The 23,785-nt window shown below is 36.4% G+C and overlaps 1 protein-coding gene across 1 annotated transcript in view; it reads right to left on the bottom strand.

Moving 5' to 3' along the window:
* The window catches only part of LOC142343046 (uncharacterized), a 174,991-nt gene that overhangs the window by 73,273 nt on the left and 77,933 nt on the right, over nucleotides 1-23,785 (bottom strand). The window contains exons 23-28 of the mRNA XM_075394732.1: nucleotides 15,114-15,322; nucleotides 14,275-14,515; nucleotides 13,269-13,421; nucleotides 6,035-6,149; nucleotides 2,572-2,738; nucleotides 2,121-2,240 (exon numbers count right to left, since the gene is read on the bottom strand). Of these exons, the coding sequence (XP_075250847.1) occupies nucleotides 2,121-2,240; nucleotides 2,572-2,738; nucleotides 6,035-6,149; nucleotides 13,269-13,421; nucleotides 14,275-14,515; nucleotides 15,114-15,322 (1,005 nt within the window). The remainder of the gene's footprint in view (nucleotides 1-2,120; nucleotides 2,241-2,571; nucleotides 2,739-6,034; nucleotides 6,150-13,268; nucleotides 13,422-14,274; nucleotides 14,516-15,113; nucleotides 15,323-23,785) is intronic.

The raw sequence follows: 23,785 nt of genomic DNA, 5'->3' as shown, positions 1-23,785 counted from the left end.
AGCAATATAAAATTTTTGGAAATTGTGCGACCTTGGTGGGACCCAACTTTTCATGCACGTGGCATAGTTGAAACGAGGAAAATTGAATAGAAACAAATTCAGACTCTGATCACAACGACAATAAAAGCAGTTTTTCATATGTTAGACAACCTATCAAAAGCTGTAAAAGAGAATAATCTCACATTTTTCAGTTTTAAGTGGATTCTCAACAATCCGTTCACAGTTTATCATTGTGGAATATCAAGCAAAGTATTAATTCAAGAAAGAGTTGATTTCAAAAAAAAAATTGGAATAAAAAACTGAAAGAAACTTTTTTATTCTTACTCCACTCAATCAGTTTTGACTCAATGATGAAAGCAACTGCGAATATTATTACTTTCTAAAAGGGTATGACCTAACGATGTTTAACGACCATCAAATAATATGACGAGAAGCCATTCTTAACGACAGTCTGCTTTTTGCCAATAAAGTTTCTTCCAATTTTGCTCATTTACAAAGACAGGATAACCACAATTTTGGCGACTTGGCCAAAAATTAGTGTAAAATAAAAGAAACTACCAGTTATGAAATTTCTCCACTTTTTCCCTGCCTTTTTGCAAATACCCAACAATCTTTTGGAGGATAGGAGATTAGGGCGTTTCAATGTACAGTTGATTTTATCTATTTAGTTGGAGAGTCAGCTGATTACAGTAGCCACTAATTCGACTTAATCGCTGAAATAAAAATTACAATTTTTGAAAATTTTTCAAAATTTTTGTCAATTATCTAAACTATCTTTTTAAATGGAAATCTTCAAATTCATAGGAAAATCCAAAAAAGGAACAAGATTTACAAGACGTCTTTCTGCACAAAAATACTTAATAAATGAAATATTCAAAGCAAGAAAAAGTTTTGTAAACAGTTTTTATCGTATTCTTTAAGCAGAGATAACAGAAAACCTACTTCAAAACAAAAATCCCGCCATTGGTTGTAACCAGTCTTAAATATGACATCCAACCCATGCTGAAGCCTCACCTAGCTTGCTGAATTAATTTAAGTTTTAGAAAACTTATGATTTGTCAATATATTCCAGAACTTTTTAAAATTATTTGTTCATATGTTTGTTGTTAATTTCAATTATCTATTTTCAAGTAATCTCACGCATTATATCATTTTTGGCCGACCTTAAGATATTCAACTAAGTGTTAAGGTTTTTCTATGTCAGCGATATTATTTTCTATCTCAGTAAAAACGAACTATATATCGAGAAGTTTGATTCGCTGACCAACTGACCAAAACAAGTTTTAAGGACAAAGTAAAGATAACAGAGCGCGAAGAAAATTTATATTTACAGAGTTATGAACTCACTAAACATTTAAAACAAAATAACAAACTATATTTATATACTGTAAGTAATTTTTACATTTTTATGGTAAGAATCAATATCAATAAAATAATCTCCAAATGAATTACATCTATACCGTTTTTCAAAAACAACTTTTCGTTCTGAAATAATTAGTACTTGAAAAAATTTAAAAGCCGGATCATATTGCATTGTGATGACTAATTTGTCAATACAGAATAAAAAACAAGTACAAGTAAAGTGAAATGAACTAAAATTCAAATTTTCATTTTCCAGTTATATCAAAATTTTGGGCCTGAAACATACAATTTTTTAAGCAATTACTTAAAAACTAAACAAAAGATATCAGAATGAAACTCAGCGAAAAGATAGACGTTGGTTAGATACATAGTTTGCATATAAATGAAGGGTGGTGAAATAGGGCTCCCTATTAAATTCTATAGCCTATCTTAATACATGGGGAAAATTTTCAAATGTGAATAGCTCCGATGCCGATGAGTCAAATTCGAGCAAACTCGGCACTGACTAGCACTGGCCTACAACTTAAATTGTGGAAAAAGAATGAACTAAATTTGGCTAAATACTTTATGAGATAAATCGTCTTGAAATACTAGATAAAGCGTCTTGAAACATGATCTGATGTTGTCACTGTTCAACAATGTACCATCGCCGTTTCAAATGCAGAAAGAAGGGCAAAAACCAAAACTTATAAAAACTTTTAAAAAATTTTACTGAGGGAAGCTGAGCAGAATAGATTCGGATGGATAAAGGAACGAACCGCAGTTTTTCTCATCTTGTCCTCCGGGACAGTTGTTGACCCCATCGCACTGTTCCTCCAACGTGTAACAGTCAGAGGGACTGTCTCCACAGCAGAACTCGTCACAGTTGCACGTCTTATCTGAAATTATTTATGTTCACCTCATTTAAGTTTTAGAGTGCTATTTTTCAAACTAACATACCGCCCGCATGGTATAGAGCAACCCATTGCAATTTTGGATCTTTTCCGTTTGTGCCCCACCCCCAGTACGTTATGCCCCCCCCCCCCCCAGTTACAGAGCACGTGCCATTACATAGTAAATCATTATGTAAAAATATGCACGAGCGTCTGGGGGGGGGGGGGGTGGGGGCGGGGGGGGGGGGGGGTGGGGGCGGGGGGGGGGGGGGGTGGGTGGGGGTTGAGGGAAGGGAATACAAAAAGCAGAGTACATCCGAGGGGTGCAACAACTTACTGAAGCATTCTCCTTTAGGTTCGTCACAGCATTCCCCATCTATGACCTCCCCATCGCATATTCCATCACACTTGAGGTGGTTGGAGAGACACTGGGACCCACAGAGGAATCCCCTCTCGCAGCACTTCTCATCTCTTCCGCATTTCATCTCACCCATCCAACAGGTACTGTAGAAAAGGAGCATTGATTTTTATTGCATTTTGGTTCTTTGTGGTCAAATTACCCAAGTTGAGGTCCCAGACCTTAAGACGCTATTGATCAGAACATATTCGAGCAAACACTTGCGTCACGTGCGCTCGAATTCTTTGAGGGCACAAAAATCTCGACAATGGTCTAGAATTTTTCTGATCAGGTGTCCCTTCGGCCTGGTACGGTCTAATCAAAGGTAACTTCTGTCTGAGCTCGACTTCAGTCGTCAGAGAAGTTACAAAGGCTCATGCAAAAGCTAGCGCACTGCCAAACAAAAAATTGCTGAATAGAAAAATTTGCAACACGTCTTGCAAGTAAATTGAAAATCTTGCAAGAATCTTGCAAGTGAATAAAGAACTTGTAAGAATTTTGCAAGAATCTTGGTACCGGTATGCATTCTTTTGCAAAATTGCCTTGCAAGATTCTTGCAAGTTTTTTTATTCATCGACCAATAGGGATACCTCAAACGGGGTTTATAGTCACACGTTGATGTTTGATATAAATGACGCAAGTGTCCTTTTTTTGTAATCAATTGTTCACGTACTTTTCTTTCACGTAGAATCATTCATAAATGCGTGGGCTTTGATTAGTATAATCTGCAATGGGTCTGTTCCTGCCTCCTTGTCAAAATAAGTAGATCGTATCTCAATAAGAGTGTTTAGAGCTTAAGTTGTGAAAAATGGCGTCAAATGAAGTGTTATTCTAATTGGTAATTACACCAACTATTTTCCGCCAAATGTCACGAACTAGCACAATAATACTTATAAAGTATTAGGTAGGGGCGTCGGCTTGATGCAATCTCTATTTTAGATTATATGGATTGCAAAATTTTAAGAATTCTAAGCCCTGGTTAACACAAGAATTGAAGCATTTGATTGCCCAAAAACATTTTTTGTTCAAAAAAGGGAAAAAAGTCCTGACAGCGAGACGTACAAAGAATTTAAGCGTTTAAGAAACTTAGTTAATAGGAGATTAAGGCAGGCGCACAACGTTTTTTGCATCAATTTTTTTTCCCAAAAACTACCGACAAGTAAGGAACAATGGAAATTCATTAAACAGAAGAGCAGTACGGGTGAAAAAAATGTCAAGGTTGATGAAATCAGAATAGACAATGGTGAAATTTCAAGGGAACCAAAAAATATCGTCAATTCTCTAAATGGATCATTTGCTAATCTAATTGTTTTCAAAGGTTCGGATAATGTTTGTAAATACCCTGATAAATTTAATATACCAGAATTCACATTCAGAGCTGTGACTAGAAAAGAATTTTATTCAATCATTGACTCGCTGGACAATAACTAAGCAGCAGGACCTGGTGAAATCTCAATTCGTCTCATAAAGTCTTTCAAATTAGATATAGGCGTACATCTACACTTCGCCTTAAATGAGTGCATTAAGGAGAAATTTTTCCCAACTAAAATGAAACTGGCCTATGTAACACCAACTTTCAAAAAAGGCGATAAATTAGACAGCACAAACCATCGACCAATTTATGTACCTCCGAGTTTTGCAAAAATCTTTGAGCGCCTCCTTCTGACTCAGATGATGGATTTCATTGATAAGCATAAAGTTAAAAATAAAGCAATTTGGATTTCAGAAAAAAAAAGTCAGCAACAGGTGCAGTTTTAGAACTGGTGGAAACAGTTTCGTCTAATTTAGATCAAGAAAAGAAACTGTTGCTATTTTTCTAGACATTGCAAAAGCGCCTAAATCCATTTCGCATATTTTCCTTAAAAAATCTGAAATGTATGGTTTTTCCCAGGAAGCGAAATAATTACTGTTTTCATTTCTTGCCAACCGCAGACAAAAGGTAAAACTAAATTGGAGGTTCTCTGATTGTGAAATTGTGACTCACGGTGTGCCACAAGGAACCGTTTTAGGAACACTCATTTTTCTTTTTTATGTGAACAATTTCTCTTCTAATATAAACACAACGGAAAAGTAACTCAATTCGCAGATGACACAAGTATTGTCTGTTGTGTACAGAAAAGTAGCTTTCATGGAAATTTTACAAAAAACCGAAGAATATGTAGGGATGAACAAACTAACTTTGAATATAAACAAAACCGAATTATTCTTTCTCTCGTGCGATAATTTTGATTTCGGATCTATTTTTTTTTACAAAAACGAAGTTCTCACAACAAATAAAAATCACAGATATCTTGTTATTCAAATTGACAGGAATCTTAGTTTCGGTGAGCAGCTGAATAAAACCTTAAAAAAGATGGCTCATGCTATAAGATCAATTTACCTAATAAGGCATCAAATTCCACTGAAGGCGTTTTTTTTAAATAAAAATGTGCTTTCATACTTATCATTTTCGGGAATCTGTGTTCAATATTTATCTGCATAAAACCTAAAACGCCTTAATCGACCGATTAAATCGGGTATAAACGTGTGCTTTCTACGCAAAAAGTATGACAAAGCGAGCTGATAATAGCAAAAATGTCGTTAATCAATTTTCATTATTATATAGCCAGACCAGAAAATTCTGAAAATTTTCACGGGTATCTGAGTCTTTGTCAAAATATTCGAGCACAACAATTCAAAATTAGACAGAATGCCAAAAGCATTTTTGGAATGAATTCGATTGCTCGTCAATGCGTACAAAAATGGTATAAGTTACAACAGTGGCTTCGGTTGGCAAATAATGAAAACGTTGTTAAGAAAACTTTCAATGATTTTTTGCTCTCACATGAAAAAATCCTTTGAATACTAAAGTAGGAGCTTTTAAAAGTTATTTTTATTTTTAAGAAGAAAACAATCGGAAGAAAATTTTATAGTGTGATTCTGTAAGAAATCTGTTGATGTTTATCATTTTATTTTCTTTGAATGATTTGAAGTATAATTTTTGTTTCAAGTATATTTAACCGTATGGTTATAATTTTAATTTACTTGTTGCAAAAAAAACAAAAATACAAAATTTACAATGAGGTACAATCATTCTCAAAAACTACCTGGACCCGGTTGCGGCGCCAGACCAAAAGTTAGTATGTCCAGAACGTCCACTTATTTTGGTCCGGAAATTTCGACTTGGTCTGAGAACTCAGCCTGGTTATTTTACTACTACTTCTGAAATGTTTACTTTATTCTTAGAATCGAAATAGAACACATGGCCATCAATGCGATTGAACCTTAGTGTAAATTTGGCTGTGTTCACAGTTGATATTCAGTTGTTAGAATATGTTATCCAGCCATGTGCTTATAATTCTAATTTATAATTGTTTAAAAATGGCTAAATTGTACAGCTGTTTAATATAATGCTCTTCTTTACCAGTATTCACAATCCCTGATCTTGATGGTCTCGCGTGCCTTGACAAACTGCTCGAATCCATTGACGTCTGTGTAGTAACAAGGACAATTCTCATACTCAACACATAATCCCGTCTCTAAAACAACAATATTTACTAGAATAGTTCAATAAGTAGGTGTGATCCGGGGTACTCTTTTTGTAAAACAAAATATGCAAAGAATGCATTGTCAATTTTCAAGTGACAAAGACATTGAGAGCATTAGATTTTAATTTTGACAAAGACATTGAGAGCATTAGATTTTAATTTTTTTTAAATCTTCATGATGTACATATAAAATTGTGAGAACATTTTATGCTCGCATTTTAGGCCATTTTTTACTAATGTAAGGTCAAATTTTTAGTTAAGTAATACAATGATTTTATAATTTTACATAATGTTATATTCTTAACTTTACATTGCCTCTTCTACCATTTGCATTTTATTCTTATGTGTATCAGAGGAAATTAACAATGTTCTTTTTTGATAATATTTTAAGAGCTGTGTTTTAAAATTTTTGCATCCAGGATGAGGGCCCAGGCCGAAATGTCCTCTAATTAGACCATCCCCGAGAGCATTCCAGTACGCTCATAATTTTCTGCTGGAATTACTTAGTCGTGAAAGTTTACTTTATACTACAAAACTGCGCACAATGGTCTAGCTCGGTCTGATAAGAGGTAGCTTCGGGCGCAGACATAGTACCGAGCGCACAAAAAGTCTAAACAGACGATCATAAGATCTGAAAACTTATGGTGAGAGCTCATTTGAGAAACATTCAAGATTTGTGCAAAATTTGGAATTTCTTAAGGCACTGGAAGGAGGTTTGAGCAGCATTTAATTGTTCCGACCCCACTTGTGGGGGGAGGAACTATATACTCAAATGGTTTTTTTTGTTCAGTCAGTTTTGGCCGATCGATATATTCATCGCAGAGAAATGTGAGTGGTATCATTGAAAAGCTGGTCCAGCGTAGAATTCAAAATTAAAAAGATTTCTTTGATTTTCGTTTTTTTTCGAGGAGTTATCGAGGATTGAAGTTTAGTGTGATTTTTCTTCAAATTAAGATATTTTCTATAAAAACAGTATTTCAAACTTAAATTTCTTGCCAAAAAGTGAACCAATTTCGTATTCCTAATAACTTAAAGGCGTTAAAAAAGACTAGTTCTGGTCTCATAGGGAGGTTCAATATCAAAAAAAATTCCAATTCTATTTAAGAGCTCTTTTTTATAAAACTTTTCTATTCTTTTTACTTTTCACTTTTCATATCGAGGTTCCGTTAATGACAAACCTCCTTTATAGTCAAATGAAGCCCAGGAAGAAAAAAAATCGTTTTCAATTGCTCATGTTTTTTTTGTCTTCGACACTGAGTTTTTGGTTTTGCTAATTTTTTGGAGTCTTATGGCAAGCACTCAATGAAAAACAATGCAATATGATCTGTAATGACATTTAAGTGAACATATCTAGTGCTTTGAGAGGACATCTAACAGCTGTTAAGACTTTAAACTTAATTTTTCGAAACTTTTTTTTCGAAAATTAACCAATCGTAAACTTATTATCGTGAATTGTATGTCAGTCTCTGCAAGGACAGCACCCACCCTCGTCCGCCTACTGTAACCAAATTTGATTTGGCTAGCAAATTTATCTTCAAAATCTTAGTTATGTGACTTCAATGACACAAGACTTCAAAAAATTTTTAAAATTTTTTTCGATATTTCCGTATTATTCGTTACTTTTAAAATCTTATCACATTATCCTAAAATGACAGCTTCTATTGGCTTAAAGAAAACCTTCAGTGGATCACAGATAAAGTTTTCAGAGAAAAGCCTACGGTTTAAATGGCTTCGACCTTTTCTTCTCGCACTTTTTTACTCAATTTTTGCCTGTTTTTGTTGTTGTTGTTTTCATAGTCATAAGATTTTTTGTGATGTCATATTGATCACCTATGCATGAAAAACATCCCTATACTCTCATTGGAGCATATTTGAGGGTGTTTATTGACTTCCGTCGAAATCTATTGAATTTAATGGCTGTTAAGAATTTAAAGATAATTTTTTGAAAGTTTTCTTGAACATTAACAAATCTTAAAGTTTTCGTGAACTGTTAATCAGTCTCAGTTTTGACATAACTAATTTGTTTTCTACTAACTAAAATTAATCTTGTTAGCGGTTTAATCTTCTAACTCTTGCTTTAAAGAATTGAGTGACAAAAGAATTCAAAATTTTTTTAAAAAAATTTTGATCTTTTCGTATTATTGGTTACTTTTGAATTGTTATCATATTATCCAAATAATATACACATTATCCAAACAATATTTTAATCCCATCGGCTTAAAGAAGACATTCAGTGGATCACAGATAAAATTTTCAGAGAAAAGCTAATGGTTCAAATGGCTTCGAAATTTTCTTCTCGCACTTTTCTACTGAGTTTTGGTTTTCGCCTGTTTTTGTTGTTGTTTTCATAGTCTTAAGACTTATTGTGATGTCATTTTTTTTATCTATTTATGAAAAACATTTTCCCTGCCGTGGCGCTAAATCTGAGCGTAGTTATTCACCTCTGTTGAAAGCTTTTGAGTTTAAAGGCTTTTAAGACTTTAAAAACAGGTTTTCAATTTTTTTTTTAATATTAACCAATTCTACACTTTTTTCCGTGAACTGTTTGTCAGCCTTAGTACTTACAAGATCTTTTTTCGCTTCAAGTCCAGACAAAAATAATCCGGTCGGCAGCTTCATTTTCTACCCAATAGTTTTAAAATGTAAATGCCACTAGTTTTCATATAATTTTCTTAAATTCTCGGGTACTTTTTCTTATTTTTGGATCCCTTTGAAATGTTATCAAAATTATACTATTAACGATAGTTTCCATTGGCCTAGGAAGACGTTCAACGGATCATAGATAAAGTTTTCAGAGAAGAGCTTATGTTTAAAATTTCTTCGAAACCTTCTTCTGGCACTTTTCTACTGAATTTTTGGTTTTGCCTGTCTTTGTTGTTTTTATCGTCAATAACTTGTTGTAAGGTCTTTCTGATGAAATATCAATGACAAACAAATTTGTTGTCCCATGGAGGGTTAATTTCTCGTATTTAGTGGATTCCGTTGAAAGCTTATGAATTTAATGGCGTTGATACTACGAGTTTTCTCAAATATTTCGTGGCTCTTATGTATTTGTTCATATTTGATTTTTTGAAATTATTATTTTAGCAAAAAAGTCCCATTTCTGTTCAATAAATTTTTGAACATAGAAAAGTTTTTAGTGAAATATTCATTTTTATGCCTTCGACACTTTTCTCGCTCAATTTTTTTCTTGAAATTGCTGTTTTTGCCTGTTTTTGTTCTTTAGGTAGCCGTAAACTGCTGACAAATCTCTTAAGCTGGTAATTGAGAATTGAATTAATGATGTTACCCGAAGCAGTCTGTTCGTAGCTTTTAGACATTAAGTTTATGATATATATTTTCAATTTTTTTTTCAAACTTTTCAGTTTTTGTTGTTCTTTTCGTCAAATTGTAACTTATTTTCATCAATGAGAGGTCACGCCCACTTTCTTGTGTTTCAAAAAATAACATATCTATTGATATTATTTGTCACCGACGCTTTGTTTGTTGGACAGTATGCGTTTTTATAAAGGTTTTTTGAGTGGTCATTTTTTGCGCTTCTTTTTCTCTTCTTTCAGAACAATCGCGTAGTAACAGATCGCAATGGTTTACAAATGTGGCCCAAATAAACTTTACTAATCTCTCTGCATAATTCCTGCAGCTGAATTAGTAGAAATACGAGCTCAATTAAAAATACGTAATATTCAGATAATAGCTAATAATTTTAATGGTAGCAATAGTTTGTTTTCGCAAATAGTTTGTAATTTTTTAATGTTTTTTTTTAATTCGTTTCTATAGCTTAGTCTACGCAAAAACAGTTTTTTTGGCTTTGTAATATAACTTTTTAGTAATTTATTAAAGATTATTTAGTAAAAAGCTAATGATTTTTTAGACTTTTGAAATTTCTTGGTTTAAAAAATGTTGATTACTTTTTGAATTTCGCCTCATTGGTTGTTCTCTTTGTTGACTTGCTACATAGTCTCAACAAGAAAACTTTCCATCCACAATTAGGAGAAAGCAATTTCGAGTAGTTAAGGTTTCATCTGACTGCATTTTGACCTTGTTATTTTCTGCTTTTAAATTTAGATTTTCAGTTTTTGCCGTGAAATTTTCGTTTTTGCTAGTTTTTTGTTTGTTTTTTGTGTCTCCTAGTCTTTTTAGGGTCATATCTCATTGGCGCTGTAATAAGGCATGGCATTATGTTATTCAATTAGTAGATAGGTTGTGTAACGATTGTTTTAAACTCAAACATCTATTTTTGTTATTTCTTCATTTGGTTGACAATTAAGTCAAAAATGTAGATGAGCTCGGGTCGGAACATCATGTGCGAACGCACGTTAACGAGCCGCCTTGTTTAGAATCTTAAGTTAAACTTTAAAATTCTAGATCTATGCATGACAGAGTTTAGAGCACCGCATTATTGTATATGCAGCGCCAGATTATAAAAATTGCGAAGTGCGTGTTTCAAGCAATGTTACATGATTGTTCTAAAGACACTTCGAAATTCTGACTTAAACCTGGAACCACTTCACCAGAGTTTTTGTCACCAGAGTCGCGTAACGTGTACTGAAGAGTCGCGTAACGTGTACATGTTTAGCTTAATACCAAGATTACTCAGAACATTTTTTTGTCTGATACTGTTATTCCCATTAGCCTTGGGCTAGTTTTGCTTCGGATAATTCCATTTTTTAAATTTTATAACATTTGAGACATTTTGTCTAAAACTGTTTTTTCAGAGATTCCATCAGACGTCACACTTTTGCTGGGCTTAAAATTCTGGGTGAAAATGAGGGCAGGGTTCTAACTAGAGCCGGCTCAAAAACAACAAGAAGTATTTTCCATTATTGCAGAATTTCACAAGACTTTTGTACAATTGTAGCCGAACAGTTTGGGCTTTTTGCCGCCAGTGTCACTTGAAATGAATGGAATGCACTGAACGCTACTTAGACACGCTATAGGTTTGATAAAATTCTTTTCTTGAATCATATTGATTCTTAAACCTTATAAAAAAATTTCCCGTCTTCCTTTTTTATTTGAGTTTATTGTCAAATACAATGCTCGAATAAAAGCGAACAATTACAATTTGTGAGTTTTTTGCTCCATCAGTCTACTTGAGAGTTTTTGATAGTTTTTGAATAGTATTGTAATTTGTCTCTTTTGACCATTATCTTCTAAGTTGTTGAAACATAGAAAAATTCGACTGTATTAGTATTAATATTGAACATGTCATATCTTACGAGTTATGACGAAAGAGTTAATTCAGCCGCCATTTCTTTTTACGCATGAAGTTTACTTACCACAGAGTTGAGACACAAAAACATCTTCCAATAAAACGTATGCAAAGTTGAAGCTAGTTTTCAGGTCTCGAAAAGTAATTTTGTGACAATTAATTGCCATTTGTTTTTTCTAGTCGAACAAACCTATACAAAATCATTTGATGTATGACACAGGCTTGTTGCAGTTTAGTAATTGAATTAAACGTAATGTTATGAAAAACAGCCTTTGGAATAACATTTTGAAAGATTGGTCTTTCTTATTTTGATTCCACTTAGTTATCACAATTCAATTGGAACCAGTTTTGTGCAGATAACAATTGTCTGATTTGACATGCCGAGCAAGTGCCTGTATTTCCAAAAACATTGTTGTCGTAAACATTTCTGTTAATTCTATTAATAGAACCAATCGAGTGAAAAATCATAGTTCAAACTGACAGATTAAAGTTTGTGATGTTGTTTTTCTACTACGAATTATAACAAGACCTCTTTTATATAGTTTTAATCCACTGGGAAGACTTTTCAATGTAACAACTATCGATCTCCGCAAAAGTCAAGGATTCTGGCTAGACAACAAAATTTTTGAAATAATCATTAGGCTCAACTGAAGTGGGGCAGGCTAAACTATTTATAGCGGCAGAGCTGTCGGCAGATCGTAGCTATATTGCGATGTTCTGAATTTCTTTACAGTTCAAAGAAAATAAATTTTATTCCAGCTCTGTCCTTTTTTAGGATCTGTTCACACAGTTTCATGATTTTTGCAGTCAAAATGAAAAGATAATTTTGTTCACGCCAAAACCAGAAGAGGCCCGTACCGAACTCCAAGTGTAAATCAGTACTGGGCAATTGTAAATGTAAGTCTCCCATGTAATACATTTTGCTCGCTTTTTACTTGAAATTTGCTTCTTTCCATCGTATATTAACGGCGCAAAAGACAACCTTTCACCAGTCACGGTGGCGAAGGAAGGAGAACGAACGTTCAGGGAGACGGAGAGCGTGGGTTCCATTCCCGTACGGAACTTTCTTTTTGCACTTGGCCCAAGTCTGACCATTGTAAAATCAGACTGAAAGCAAGTCTAACAAGTCTCAAAAAAGTGACAAAGTGACATGAATCAGTCTGAGGAATTGCATTTATACTGGCCCCGTAGTGAAACGCACTTGGAGTTAGGTACGGGGGAGCAAAAATGAGTGGTTTTACGGCGTGCAATTTTTTCACTTTAACTTTAAAGCAGATTAAGAAAAAAGCGTTTGAACAAACATTCCCTACCTTTTTTGCTAGCGGTTTTTATCACAAGCGGCAAAGCGAATTTGAATTTTACTGTTTTTTAAATTTTCATGTTCAGATTTTTTAAAAATGTTATCCAATTCTATTCAAAGTCCATTCTAAATTTAGTTTTTGTTTAGTCAATGACAATTTGTTGAATTGTAGGTCAAGACTTGTCCGGTTCTGTTTTTGTTTTGTTGTCTAACGTTATGTTTGGTTTGCATTTGTTCGTACAAAGTTGAAAGAGTGAATTTTTCTGAATGACTTCTTTCTCTCACTAACAGCGCGCGTCACTACATTTTTCACTCTCCCTAGCAAAAGTTTTTGTCATTTGCTGATTTTATCGCTGAATGTTTTTACATAGCTTTCTGAGCGGTGTCGATTGTTTTTTTTTTAAATTAATATCAATATCTGCTTCACTCTGAATTGTACAGCATGCAAGTCTATTTCGCAGCTATTCCGACAATCTGCCGGCTATGTTTGCTTAACCGTTTTCAATGAAGTTTTTTTGCTAAGCTGTTTCTCATGCAATATATACTTCCGGACTCTACTAGTGATGGTATCAGCTGATGAATTAGCTTATCTCTCCCCTACCTGCATTTCTGTAGAATCCATCTGCACATTGACAGCCCTCGTTGCAGCTGAGAGGTCTCAATTCCTGCAATCTGGACTCGTTCTTGAACTGACACGTGTTCTCCTTCTCCATACAGTAGCTGAACACTTCCTCAACACCATAGCACATGTACGCTGAAAACAGTCACTAGTTTACCACTTATTCAGTACTCTGTTAAATAGATGCTAGAAGTTTTTTCCAGGGCGCTTTGGAATGTCTAGTTATTCTGATTACAGTGGGTTCCAGAGTCTGGATCTCATTCACACTGTGGGATAGAGACCATTACGGATCCTGAGCAGTCAGATCAAAAAATTTCAAACCTTTACAAAATCTGCATGAAGTCACGCTGCACAAACTCCGAGGTGACAAAAACTGTCCCATTTTAGTGCTGAGCAAAAAACGACGCTAAAAACTAATTAATACTCTCTGTTGTCGAGTTTAACGTTTTTGTTAGTCAAGGCAAAAAATTTTTTCCTTATCCACTGAGAGGAGATTTAAACAGAGTAACGTTTATTGTTCTCAAAAAAATAACAAGTGTCATAGTTGCTTCCATTTTTCTTTGCGATACAGCGTTCCCTGAAACCCAAGTCAGTCTGGTACCCCCAGTTCGCGACCCAAGTCGCTCTGGCATGAGCTGGCGTGGGTCGCGCACCTCAGCCGAGGTAGTAATAATCATTTAAAGGTCGTGCTACGAAATATTATATAATGTGAATGAAATCATATATGACTCTGCTGTGATCCTAAAGAACTGTCGGTTGAGAAAATAGGCAGCGAAGTGTTGATTGAGCGTCATGATTTACGACACAGCGTTTGATCAATTGCAGGCGTTTCACATGACGTGAAACATTTGAAACATGAAAACAGGGCTTAATGTTGCGCCTAGAATTACAGTTAAATGAAAACCCTGGCACATTTTTTGTCAAAATACTGAACCGTTGCAGATTTTGATCGAACAGCAAAAGTTCAAAATGTGGCAATGTAACTTACGACATAGCTCTCTGGACCTCCACTGGACTATAATGCCTGCTTCCAGACACATTTTGGCATAGTTCTCAAGTGAGGTGCAGATTGTCTCACAGTCCTGGTCAAGGTCACAAAGACACGCATCCATCCGACAGTCTGACTCGAAGGGTTCCAGACCAATCACAGCTGCACAGGCTCCAAACACCTTCTCTCGCAGGTATGAACACTTTGTATGTGCCCACGCGGACCTGATGCCTCCATTAGCCTAAAACGGTTCATTAGCCGATTTATTTGGTTTTCTGATAAAGGAAGCTGTACGTATTAAAGTATGAGATAGTTTTGGGTGCACTTTTTGACTACATCTGCTATCAACAACCATTGAAAAAAGTTCTAAAGTCAAGTAATTAAATTCAAATTAAATACTACCTTAATTTGCCTCATTATGAGTTAAGATACAAAGCTCTTTAATCCCTGTTAAAGAATATTTACCCGATTTCTTAGTAAGGTTTTTCTATGCAAAAGCTTTTCAGACTTTCTTTATAACTCTAATAGGCTCCTAACTGATTTATTATAATCAAACAATGAGAAATCTCAGTGCCTTGAATCATATGAGCAATAGTTTCTCCTATAAGGACATCACATAACAGGGAATAGAGAAGTCATAAAACATAACTGCCAGTATACTAGATGTTAATCTTGCAAGAATCTCGCAACATCTTGCAACATTAACATCGCCTTGCAAGATGTTGCAAGATTAACATCGTATTGCAAGATTTTGAAAGATTAACATCCTTTTGCAAGAATCTTGCAAGATCTTGCAATAATAACATGCGGTGTCGACCAGGGTAGTTACAGACTCTAACCTCGCATGGATTCTCAATTTCGGCTACGTCGACATCCACAGACTTGCAGTGAGCAGAAGCTCCGAATGATTTTGCGAATGTGATGTGGTTGTCAGTTAAGAGACCATCGGAAGTGGTGAAGTCGTCTGTTGAGTCCCCGTTGAAGTTTCCACAGAGACCCTCGAATCTGCCCTGCATGGTACTTGGCATTTTGATGTACACACGTGTCTCTTAAAACAAACGAAAACGAGCAAATTGACAAACAGTGGAACTGTTACCCCCCCCCCCCCCCTCCCCCGCTCCAACCTGACAGTAATGGTATTTTCGCACCTTCATAATGGTATATATAAGATCTACTGGCTACTATCACCTCATGATGCTATACAAACTATTATCGGAGTAAAAAGATGCATTGGGTTGTCCACATATGGCAATTTACTACCGTTTTTCGGATCTATTGTTCGCAATGGATTTATAGCCAGTATAAAAATGTTCGAAAGTTTACAAATTAATGTTTTATAATGTCTTCAGTTGTGTCCATATTTCGTAAGTTTCTTTAAAAAAATTATGATCTTTAACTTGACTTTTTATTTGAATATCAGAACTAAGAAAATTTAGCTGACTTAGTTTCAGTCTCAATTGCAATTTGGCTGTAATTTTTTGTTCTCGATTTTTCAATAGTTGTTTTGGTCTATGAGAACTTATTAAGCTTTCAAACGGCCAGGATAATTATTGTAACAGTTTTCAACCTGACAATCGATTTGAGAGCGCTCATTTCAGGTGTTTCAATTTTGATCAATTCTTTTACTTTCTATGTCATCAAATTTAGTTTTCAAGAAACTTGGTGAAATGTTGCAATTTTGCGCTTACTTTTACATTTGCAGAGAGAAAGAATGACTGGGTTTAACTACCTTTATTTTTGTCCTCTCGACCGTTGATATCATTTCTATTCTTAACTTTTGTTTGTTCACGGTATATATACGGAAAAATTGGGAGAGACAACAAATTATGGAGAGAAATTTGTATTCCACTGTTTTTTAGGGAATGATTTTGTGGAAAAATTTTCGGCGGAAATACGAAATCAGATTGGCCACTTTGAAATCATATAATATCAATTTCGGCCTTTAAATTTTTGACAGATATTGGGCTATGTAATTCTAAGTTTCCTGTTCTGTTTACTATTTAATTATGGGGCCAACAAACCATTTTTTTTGTTTTTTGAGCGAAAGCAACAATCCTAACAAAGATGGAGCTTTCAAAGATCTTGCTAGATTATAAATTCTATTGGAAGACAATACTGTGACTATTCGAAAAAAGAGAACAAACTTGCAAAAGGACCTCATGCGTCAATACACAGCCTGTTTTTTTTTATGTTATTTTTTGCAAAGGTAAACTGTAAATTGTGTTTTTGGTACTATAAATGTACTGCATCACGCACTGTCTCATCGGGGTAGTTGCGCTAACTTTCCCTTACTTCCGCCAACAGGTTAAAGGCCTACCCATTAGACCGTAGACACATGCATAGAGCTTTGGCTGAGGCTATGGTGCTAATGAAAGGCTTTGCTCCATTTGGTTGAAAAGAAACTAATATCTAACATACAATATTTCTCTTTAAAACACACTTAGACCCAAAAAGATCAAAAATGAAATTTCTGATGCCAGAACGGAACCAACAAAAATGTTTTCAAGTAAATGGCGTTTAGTGGGCTGTTAGAAGACTACGCAACATGGGTTACTCAGTTCTCGGCCTCAGCATAAAATAAAGACGTCCACGAAACTTGAACATACTATCATTACTTTATTAGAGCCAAGAAAATGGCCAATCTTTTGCACCAAGCTGAGAAAGAGATTCCACAGACTTTGTTTTTATGATATGGAGCTCAATTGTCTTGCACAGAGATACGAGCATTTGGTGGTGCAGGAGAAATTCAATCCCGATAGAAAGTTTGTAAGCAGAGAACACTTCAAAATGTTTGAGGACAGGCGCAGATAAAAAATAAAGAGGAGGAAGAGGGAAGAGTGGCAGGTGGTCCCAAAGGCAAAAAAAGATTTCCATCAAAGTTTTATTTGCTCATGGCACAATTCACATCCTAAGCAAATTTTTAAGCTTTGTAATTGTAAAATTGAATTCAAAAGTTAGTTTTAAAATTTTATCTAAGTACCTGATTACCATACAAACTTTGGTTTCAGAATTGATTTTAGTTCAGAAATTAAACAAATTTTATCTCAAAAAATTAAGACAGTCTTAAAAATGAAAAGAAAAAAAGGTTCATATTAAAAAGAAAAGGAAAACTCTTCGATTCTTAAATTCAGGTTGGAACTCGAGTCAAGCATTCATATGGCACAAAGACTAGGACATCTGACTTATGGAAGTTGAGCTCACACCAGAGATCAGATGCTTGGAAATACTCAATTTTAAAAAATTTACTCGCTTGTGAACATTTCAGAAAAAACTGTTCATAAAATAATTGAAGACTTTGCAATTACAAACTAGTTTTTTTTCGAAGTAATTTGACCAGCGAGTCGTTCAACCACAGGTCGAACAAAATCTGTGATCAGTTTCAAAGATTGATTCAACTGATGCTCGGTAGCAACGGTTATGGAAACAAAATTCAAGAAATGCAAGCTTCAATAGAGTATGCTGCCTACTATGCCAAATCAAAAACTTTGCCAACTGATAACAGAAAAAAATACAAAGCAAAAATTTGCGTGAGGATTTTTGCAACAGAGATAAATCAAAGAGTTCTTAGAGTTCACAAAACAAAGAGTTCATTGGTCCATAATCATTCCATAAAATGGTACTGCAAACCACATTAACTGAATGGAAGTGGAGGCCGCGAGATGCTTTTGTTATAATCAGTTTTGTCAATAAAAGCAAAAAAACCACTAGTGTCATAGCTGTAGATACAACCTGCTACATTAGAAATTTAGTTTTAATTGATAAAATCTAGTCGGTCTTTGAAAAACGTATTTATAGAACACACTGAAACGATCTTCTAAAAAAGAATATTTAACCTGTTATAATAATTGTGATTCCAAAATAATTTAAGTCAAGTTAGATGTAACAGCATCTACAGCCTATTTGCTTAAGAAGTTCAGGAAAACTATAAAGAAACTGTTCTTGAGATTTGTAAGAACGTTGAAAATCAGATCCAAATTCAGTAGCGAAAACAACCAAAAGTCTCAATAAGTCAACCTAAATTAAAGCCTTCGAAACTACCATTGCAATTCAAACAACAAATGTAAAATATCGTCGGGGTATAAGATGATTTGCAAATTTTGCCAATTTTCTGTCCTACGAGATGAGGAAGAGACCATGCAATTTTAGTCATAGTGCAAAAACCATGCAAAATAAGAAAAAGATCAGCTGAGATAATGAAAATGAACGTTCTGATAGGTAGCGAGCACTTCTCGAGAACCATTAGGCAAAAGCTATTCACATATTGCACAAAACTCAAAATATGAATATTTCACAGAATATGAAGTTTTTGGCAAGGAAACTGTTTCCAAACAGAAAGATAGACGACAGATGAACTTGAGACAGTAAAGCATAATTCGTGAGTTTGGAGGAAACACAATCTAGGATTTAATTAATCTGGACTAAAGCACGCATACCCAAACTGGTATCAGCAACCATCAAAAATCCTAATTAAACAAAATTTTGATAAACAAGGACGGATATTGTCTGTTCTTAAGAAAAATATAATCAAAGTATATCATATCAGATCAATTTTGAACTGAAAAATGTAAATGTAATATGACACCAGCAAAAACAACTAGTATCTAGAAGTAGGACTGCAAATCTCAATGAGAGTAAATTCTCCTAATTTGAGAATTCTATGTTTTCTTTACTTGCCAAGCAAACTATGTCAGATATCATGTGGTTCGCAAATAATTCTTTTATCAGACTTCATGAAGGATCCGAGTACTGAAAATTTCAATGCTTGTATTTGCGTGCAGAGGTATCTTGATAATATCAGAATTCCACTCCAGTTGTTTAAACAGATTCACGCTGGAATGATGAAACGTCAATAAAAGCCGACAATTAACAGTATAATATTACAAGCAGTGATATAGCGGGGTTATTGTTTCGAAAAGTCAGCTATTTGAAACGGTGTCGCTGCAATCTTTTGAGGCCAAATACCATGAGCTACCAGCAGCAGCGCATAAAGCGATCTTCTTGCAAGGCGTTTTCGAATAGCTAGGTTGCCAAGAGGTTGAACAGACATCTATTGGAGAGAACAATCAGAGTTGCATGAAACTAGTCCAGTGCTTTAAGGTTAATTGAAAGAAAGAACTAGTCCAGTGCTTTAAGGTCAATTTACCCAATGCCATAATACCCAATGCCAAAATACCCAATGCCATTATACCCAATGCCAATATACCCAATGCCATTACACCCAATGCCATTATACCCAATGCCAATATACCCAATGCCATTATACCCAATGTACTTTGATACTTCCGTTCAATAATCCGACAACAAATTAGCAGGCGTTATTACCCTATTTTATAACACATTTAATTGCCATGGCCATGCCTCAGCGGCCCGTGGGACTTGATATGAAACTATCACAACCGAACATGGGATTAAATAATTATGCTTAATGGCCTTGGCCATGCCTCAGCGGCCCGTGGGACTTGATATGAAACTATCACAACCGAATATGGGATTAAATAATTATGCTTACTGGCCTTGGCCATGCCTCAGCGGCCCGTGGGACTAGATATGAAACTATCACAACCGAACATGGGATTAAATTATTATGCCTAATGCCCTTGGCCATACCTCAGTGGCCCGTGGGACTTGATATTGAACTATCACAACCGAAAATGGGATAAAATAATTATGCTTAATGGCATTGGCCATGCCTCAGCGGCCCGTGGGACTTGATATGAAACTATCACAACCGAAAATGGGATTAAATTATTATGCTTAATGGCCTTGGCCATGCCTCAGCGGCCCGTGGGACTTGATATGAAACTATCACAACCGAAAATGGGATTAAATTATTATGCTTAATGGCCTTGGCCATGCCTCAGCGGCCCGTGGGACTTGATGTGAAAATATCACAACCGAACTTGGGATTAAATAATTATGCTTAATGGCCTTGGCCAAGCCTCAGCGGCCCGTGGGACTTGATATGAAACTATCACAACCGAACATGGGATTAAATAATTATGCTTAATGGCCTTGGCCAAGCCTCATCGGCCCGTGGGACTTGATATGAAACTATCACAACCGAATATGTGATTAAATTATTATGCTTAATGGCCTTGGCCATACCTCAGTGGCCCGTGGGACTTGATATTGAACTATCACAACCAAACATGGGATAAAATAATTATGCCTAATGGACTTGGCCATGCCTCAGCGGCCCGTGGGACTTGATATGAAACTATCACAACCGAACATGGGATTAAATAATTATGCTTAATGGCCTTGGCCAAGCCTCAGCGGCCCGTGGGACTTGATATGAAACTATCACAACCGAAAATGGGATTAAATTATTATGCTTAATGGCCTTGGCCATGCCTCAGCGGCCCGTGGGACTTGATGTGAAAATATCACAACCGAACTTGGGATTAAATAATTATGCTTAATGGCCTTGGCCAAGCCTCAGCGGCCCGTGGGACTTGATATGAAACTATCACAACCGAACATGGGATTAAATAATTATGCTTAATGGCCTTGGCCAAGCCTCAGCGGCCCGTGGGACTTGATATGAAACTATCACAACCGAAAATGGGATTAAATTATTATGCTTAATGGCCTTGGCCATGCCTCAGCGGCCCGTGGGACTTGATGTGAAAATATCACAACCGAACTTGGGATTAAATAATTATGCTTAATGGCCTTGGCCAAGCCTCAGCGGCCCGTGGGACTTGATATGAAACTATCACAACCGAAAATGGGATTAAATTATTATGCTTAATGGCCTTGGCCATGCCTCAGCGGCCCGTGGGACTTGATATGAAACTATCACAACCGAAAATGGGATTAAATTATTATGCTTAATGGCCTTGGCCATGCCTCAGCGGCCCGTGGGACTTGATATGAAACTATCACAACCGAATATGTGATTAAATAATTATGCTTAATGGCATTGGCCATGCCTCAGCGGCCCGTGGGACTTGATATGAAACTATCACAACCGAAAATGGGATTAAATTATTATGCTTAATGGCCTTGGCCATGCCTCAGCGGCCCGTGGGACTTGATGTGAAAATATCACAACCGAACTTGGGATTAAATAATTATGCTTAATGGCCTTGGCCAAGCCTCAGCGGCCCGTGGGACTTGATGTGAAAATATCACAACCGAACATGGGATTAAATAATTATGCTTAATGGCCTTGGCCAAGCCTCAGTGGCCCGTGGGACTTGATATTGAACTATCTCAACCAAACATGGGATAAAATAATTATGCCTAATGGACTTGGCCATGCCTCAGCGGGCCGTGGGACTTGATATGAAACTATCACAACCGAATATGGGATAAAATTATTATGCTTAATGGCCTTGGCCATACCTCAGTGGCCCGTGGCACTTGATATTGAACTATCACAACCAAACATGGGATAAAATAATTATGCCTAATGGACTTGGCCATGCCTCAGCGGGCCGTGGGACTTGATATGAAACTATCACAACAGAAAATGGGATTAAATTGTTATGCTTAATGGCCTTGGCCATGCCTCAGCGGCCCGTGGGACTTGATATGAAACTATCACAACCGAATATGTGATTAAATAATTATGCTTAATGGCATTGGCCATGCCTCAGCGGCCCGTGGGACTTGATATGAAACTATCACAACCGAAAATGGGATTAAATTATTATGCTTAATGGCCTTGGCCATGCCTCAGCGGCCCGTGGGACTTGATGTGAAAATATCACAACCGAACTTGGGATTAAATAATTATGCTTAATGGCCTTGGCCAAGCCTCAGCGGCCCGTGGGACTTGATATGAAACTATTACAACCGAACATGGGATTAAATTATTATGCTTAATGGCCTTGGCCATGCCTCAGCGGCCCGTGGTACTTGATGTGAAAATATCACAACCGAACATGGGATTAAATAATTATGCTTAATGGCCTTGGCCAAGCCTCAGCGGCCCGTGGGTCTTGATATGAAACTATCACAGCCGAACATGGGATTAAATTATTATGCTTAATGGCCTTGGCCATACCTCAGTGGCCCGTGGGACTTGATATTGAACTATCACAACCAAACATGGGATAAAATAATTATGCCTAATGGACTTGGCCATGCCTCAGCGGGCCGTGGGACTTGATATGAAACCATCACAACCGAATATGGGATAAAATTATTATGCTTAATGGCCTTGGCCATACCTCAGTGGCCCGTGGCACTTGATATTGAACTATCACAACCAAACATGGGATAAAATAATTATGCCTAATGGACTTGGCCATGCCTCAGCGGGCCGTGGGACTTGATATGAAACTATCACAACCGAACATGGGATTAAATTATAATGCTTAATGGCCTCGGCCATGCCTCAGCGGCCCATGGGACTTGATATGAAACTAACACAACCGAACATGTGATTAAATAATTATGCTTAATGGCATTGGCCATGCCTCAGCGGCCCGTGGGACTTGATATGAAACTATCACAACCGAACATGTGATTAAATTATTATGCTTAATTGCCTTTGCCATACCTCAGCGGCCCGTGGGACTTGATATTAAACTATCACAACCGAACATGGGATTAAATTATTATGCTTAATGGCCTTGGCCATGCCTCAGCGGCCCGTGGGACTTGATGTGAAAATATCACAACCGAACATGGGATTAAATAATTATGCTTAATGGCCTTGGCCAAGCCTCAGCGGCCCGTGGGACTCGATATGAAACTATCGCAACCGAACATGGGATTAAATTATTATGCTTAATGACCTTGGCTATGCCTCAGCGGCCCGTGGGACTTGATATGCAAATATCACAACCGAACGTGGGACTAAATAATTATGCTTAATGGCCTTGGCCAAGCCTCAACGGCACGTGGGACTTGATATGAAACTATCACAACCGAACATGGGATTAAATAATTATGCTTAATGACCTTGGCTATGCCTCAGCGGCCCGTGGGACTTGATATGAAACTATCACAACCGAACTTGGGATTAAATAATTATGCTTAATGACCTTGGTTATGCCTCAGCGGCCCGTGGGACTTGATATAAAAATATCACAACCGAACATGGGATTAAATAATTATGCTTAATGGCCTTGGTCATGCCTCAGCGGGCCGGGGACTTAATATGAAACCATCACAACCGAACATGGAATTAAATAGTTATGCTTAATGACCTTGGCCATGCCTCAGCGGCCCGTGGGACTCGATATGAAACTATCACAACCGAACATGCGATTGAATTATTATGCTTAATGGCCTTGGCCATGCCTCAGCGGCCCGTGTGACTTGATATGAAACTATGACAACCGAACTTGGGATTAAATAATTATGCTTAATGGCCTTGGCCATGCCTCAGCGGCCCGTGGGACTTGATATGAAACTATCACATCCGAACATGGGATTAAATGATTATGCTTAATGGCCTTGGCCATGCCTCAGCGGCCCTTGGGACTTGATATGAAACCATCACAACCAAAAATGGGAATAAATTATTATGCTTAATGGCCTTGGCCATGCCTCA

The sequence above is a fragment of the Convolutriloba macropyga genome, chromosome 7, assembly GCF_964194025.1.
Source record: "Convolutriloba macropyga chromosome 7, txConMacr16.3, whole genome shotgun sequence".
NCBI lineage: Eukaryota > Metazoa > Xenacoelomorpha > Acoela > Convolutidae > Convolutriloba > Convolutriloba macropyga.
The sequence above is the reverse complement of the archived record's forward strand: the minus strand, read 5'-3'. Positions and strand labels throughout refer to the sequence as shown.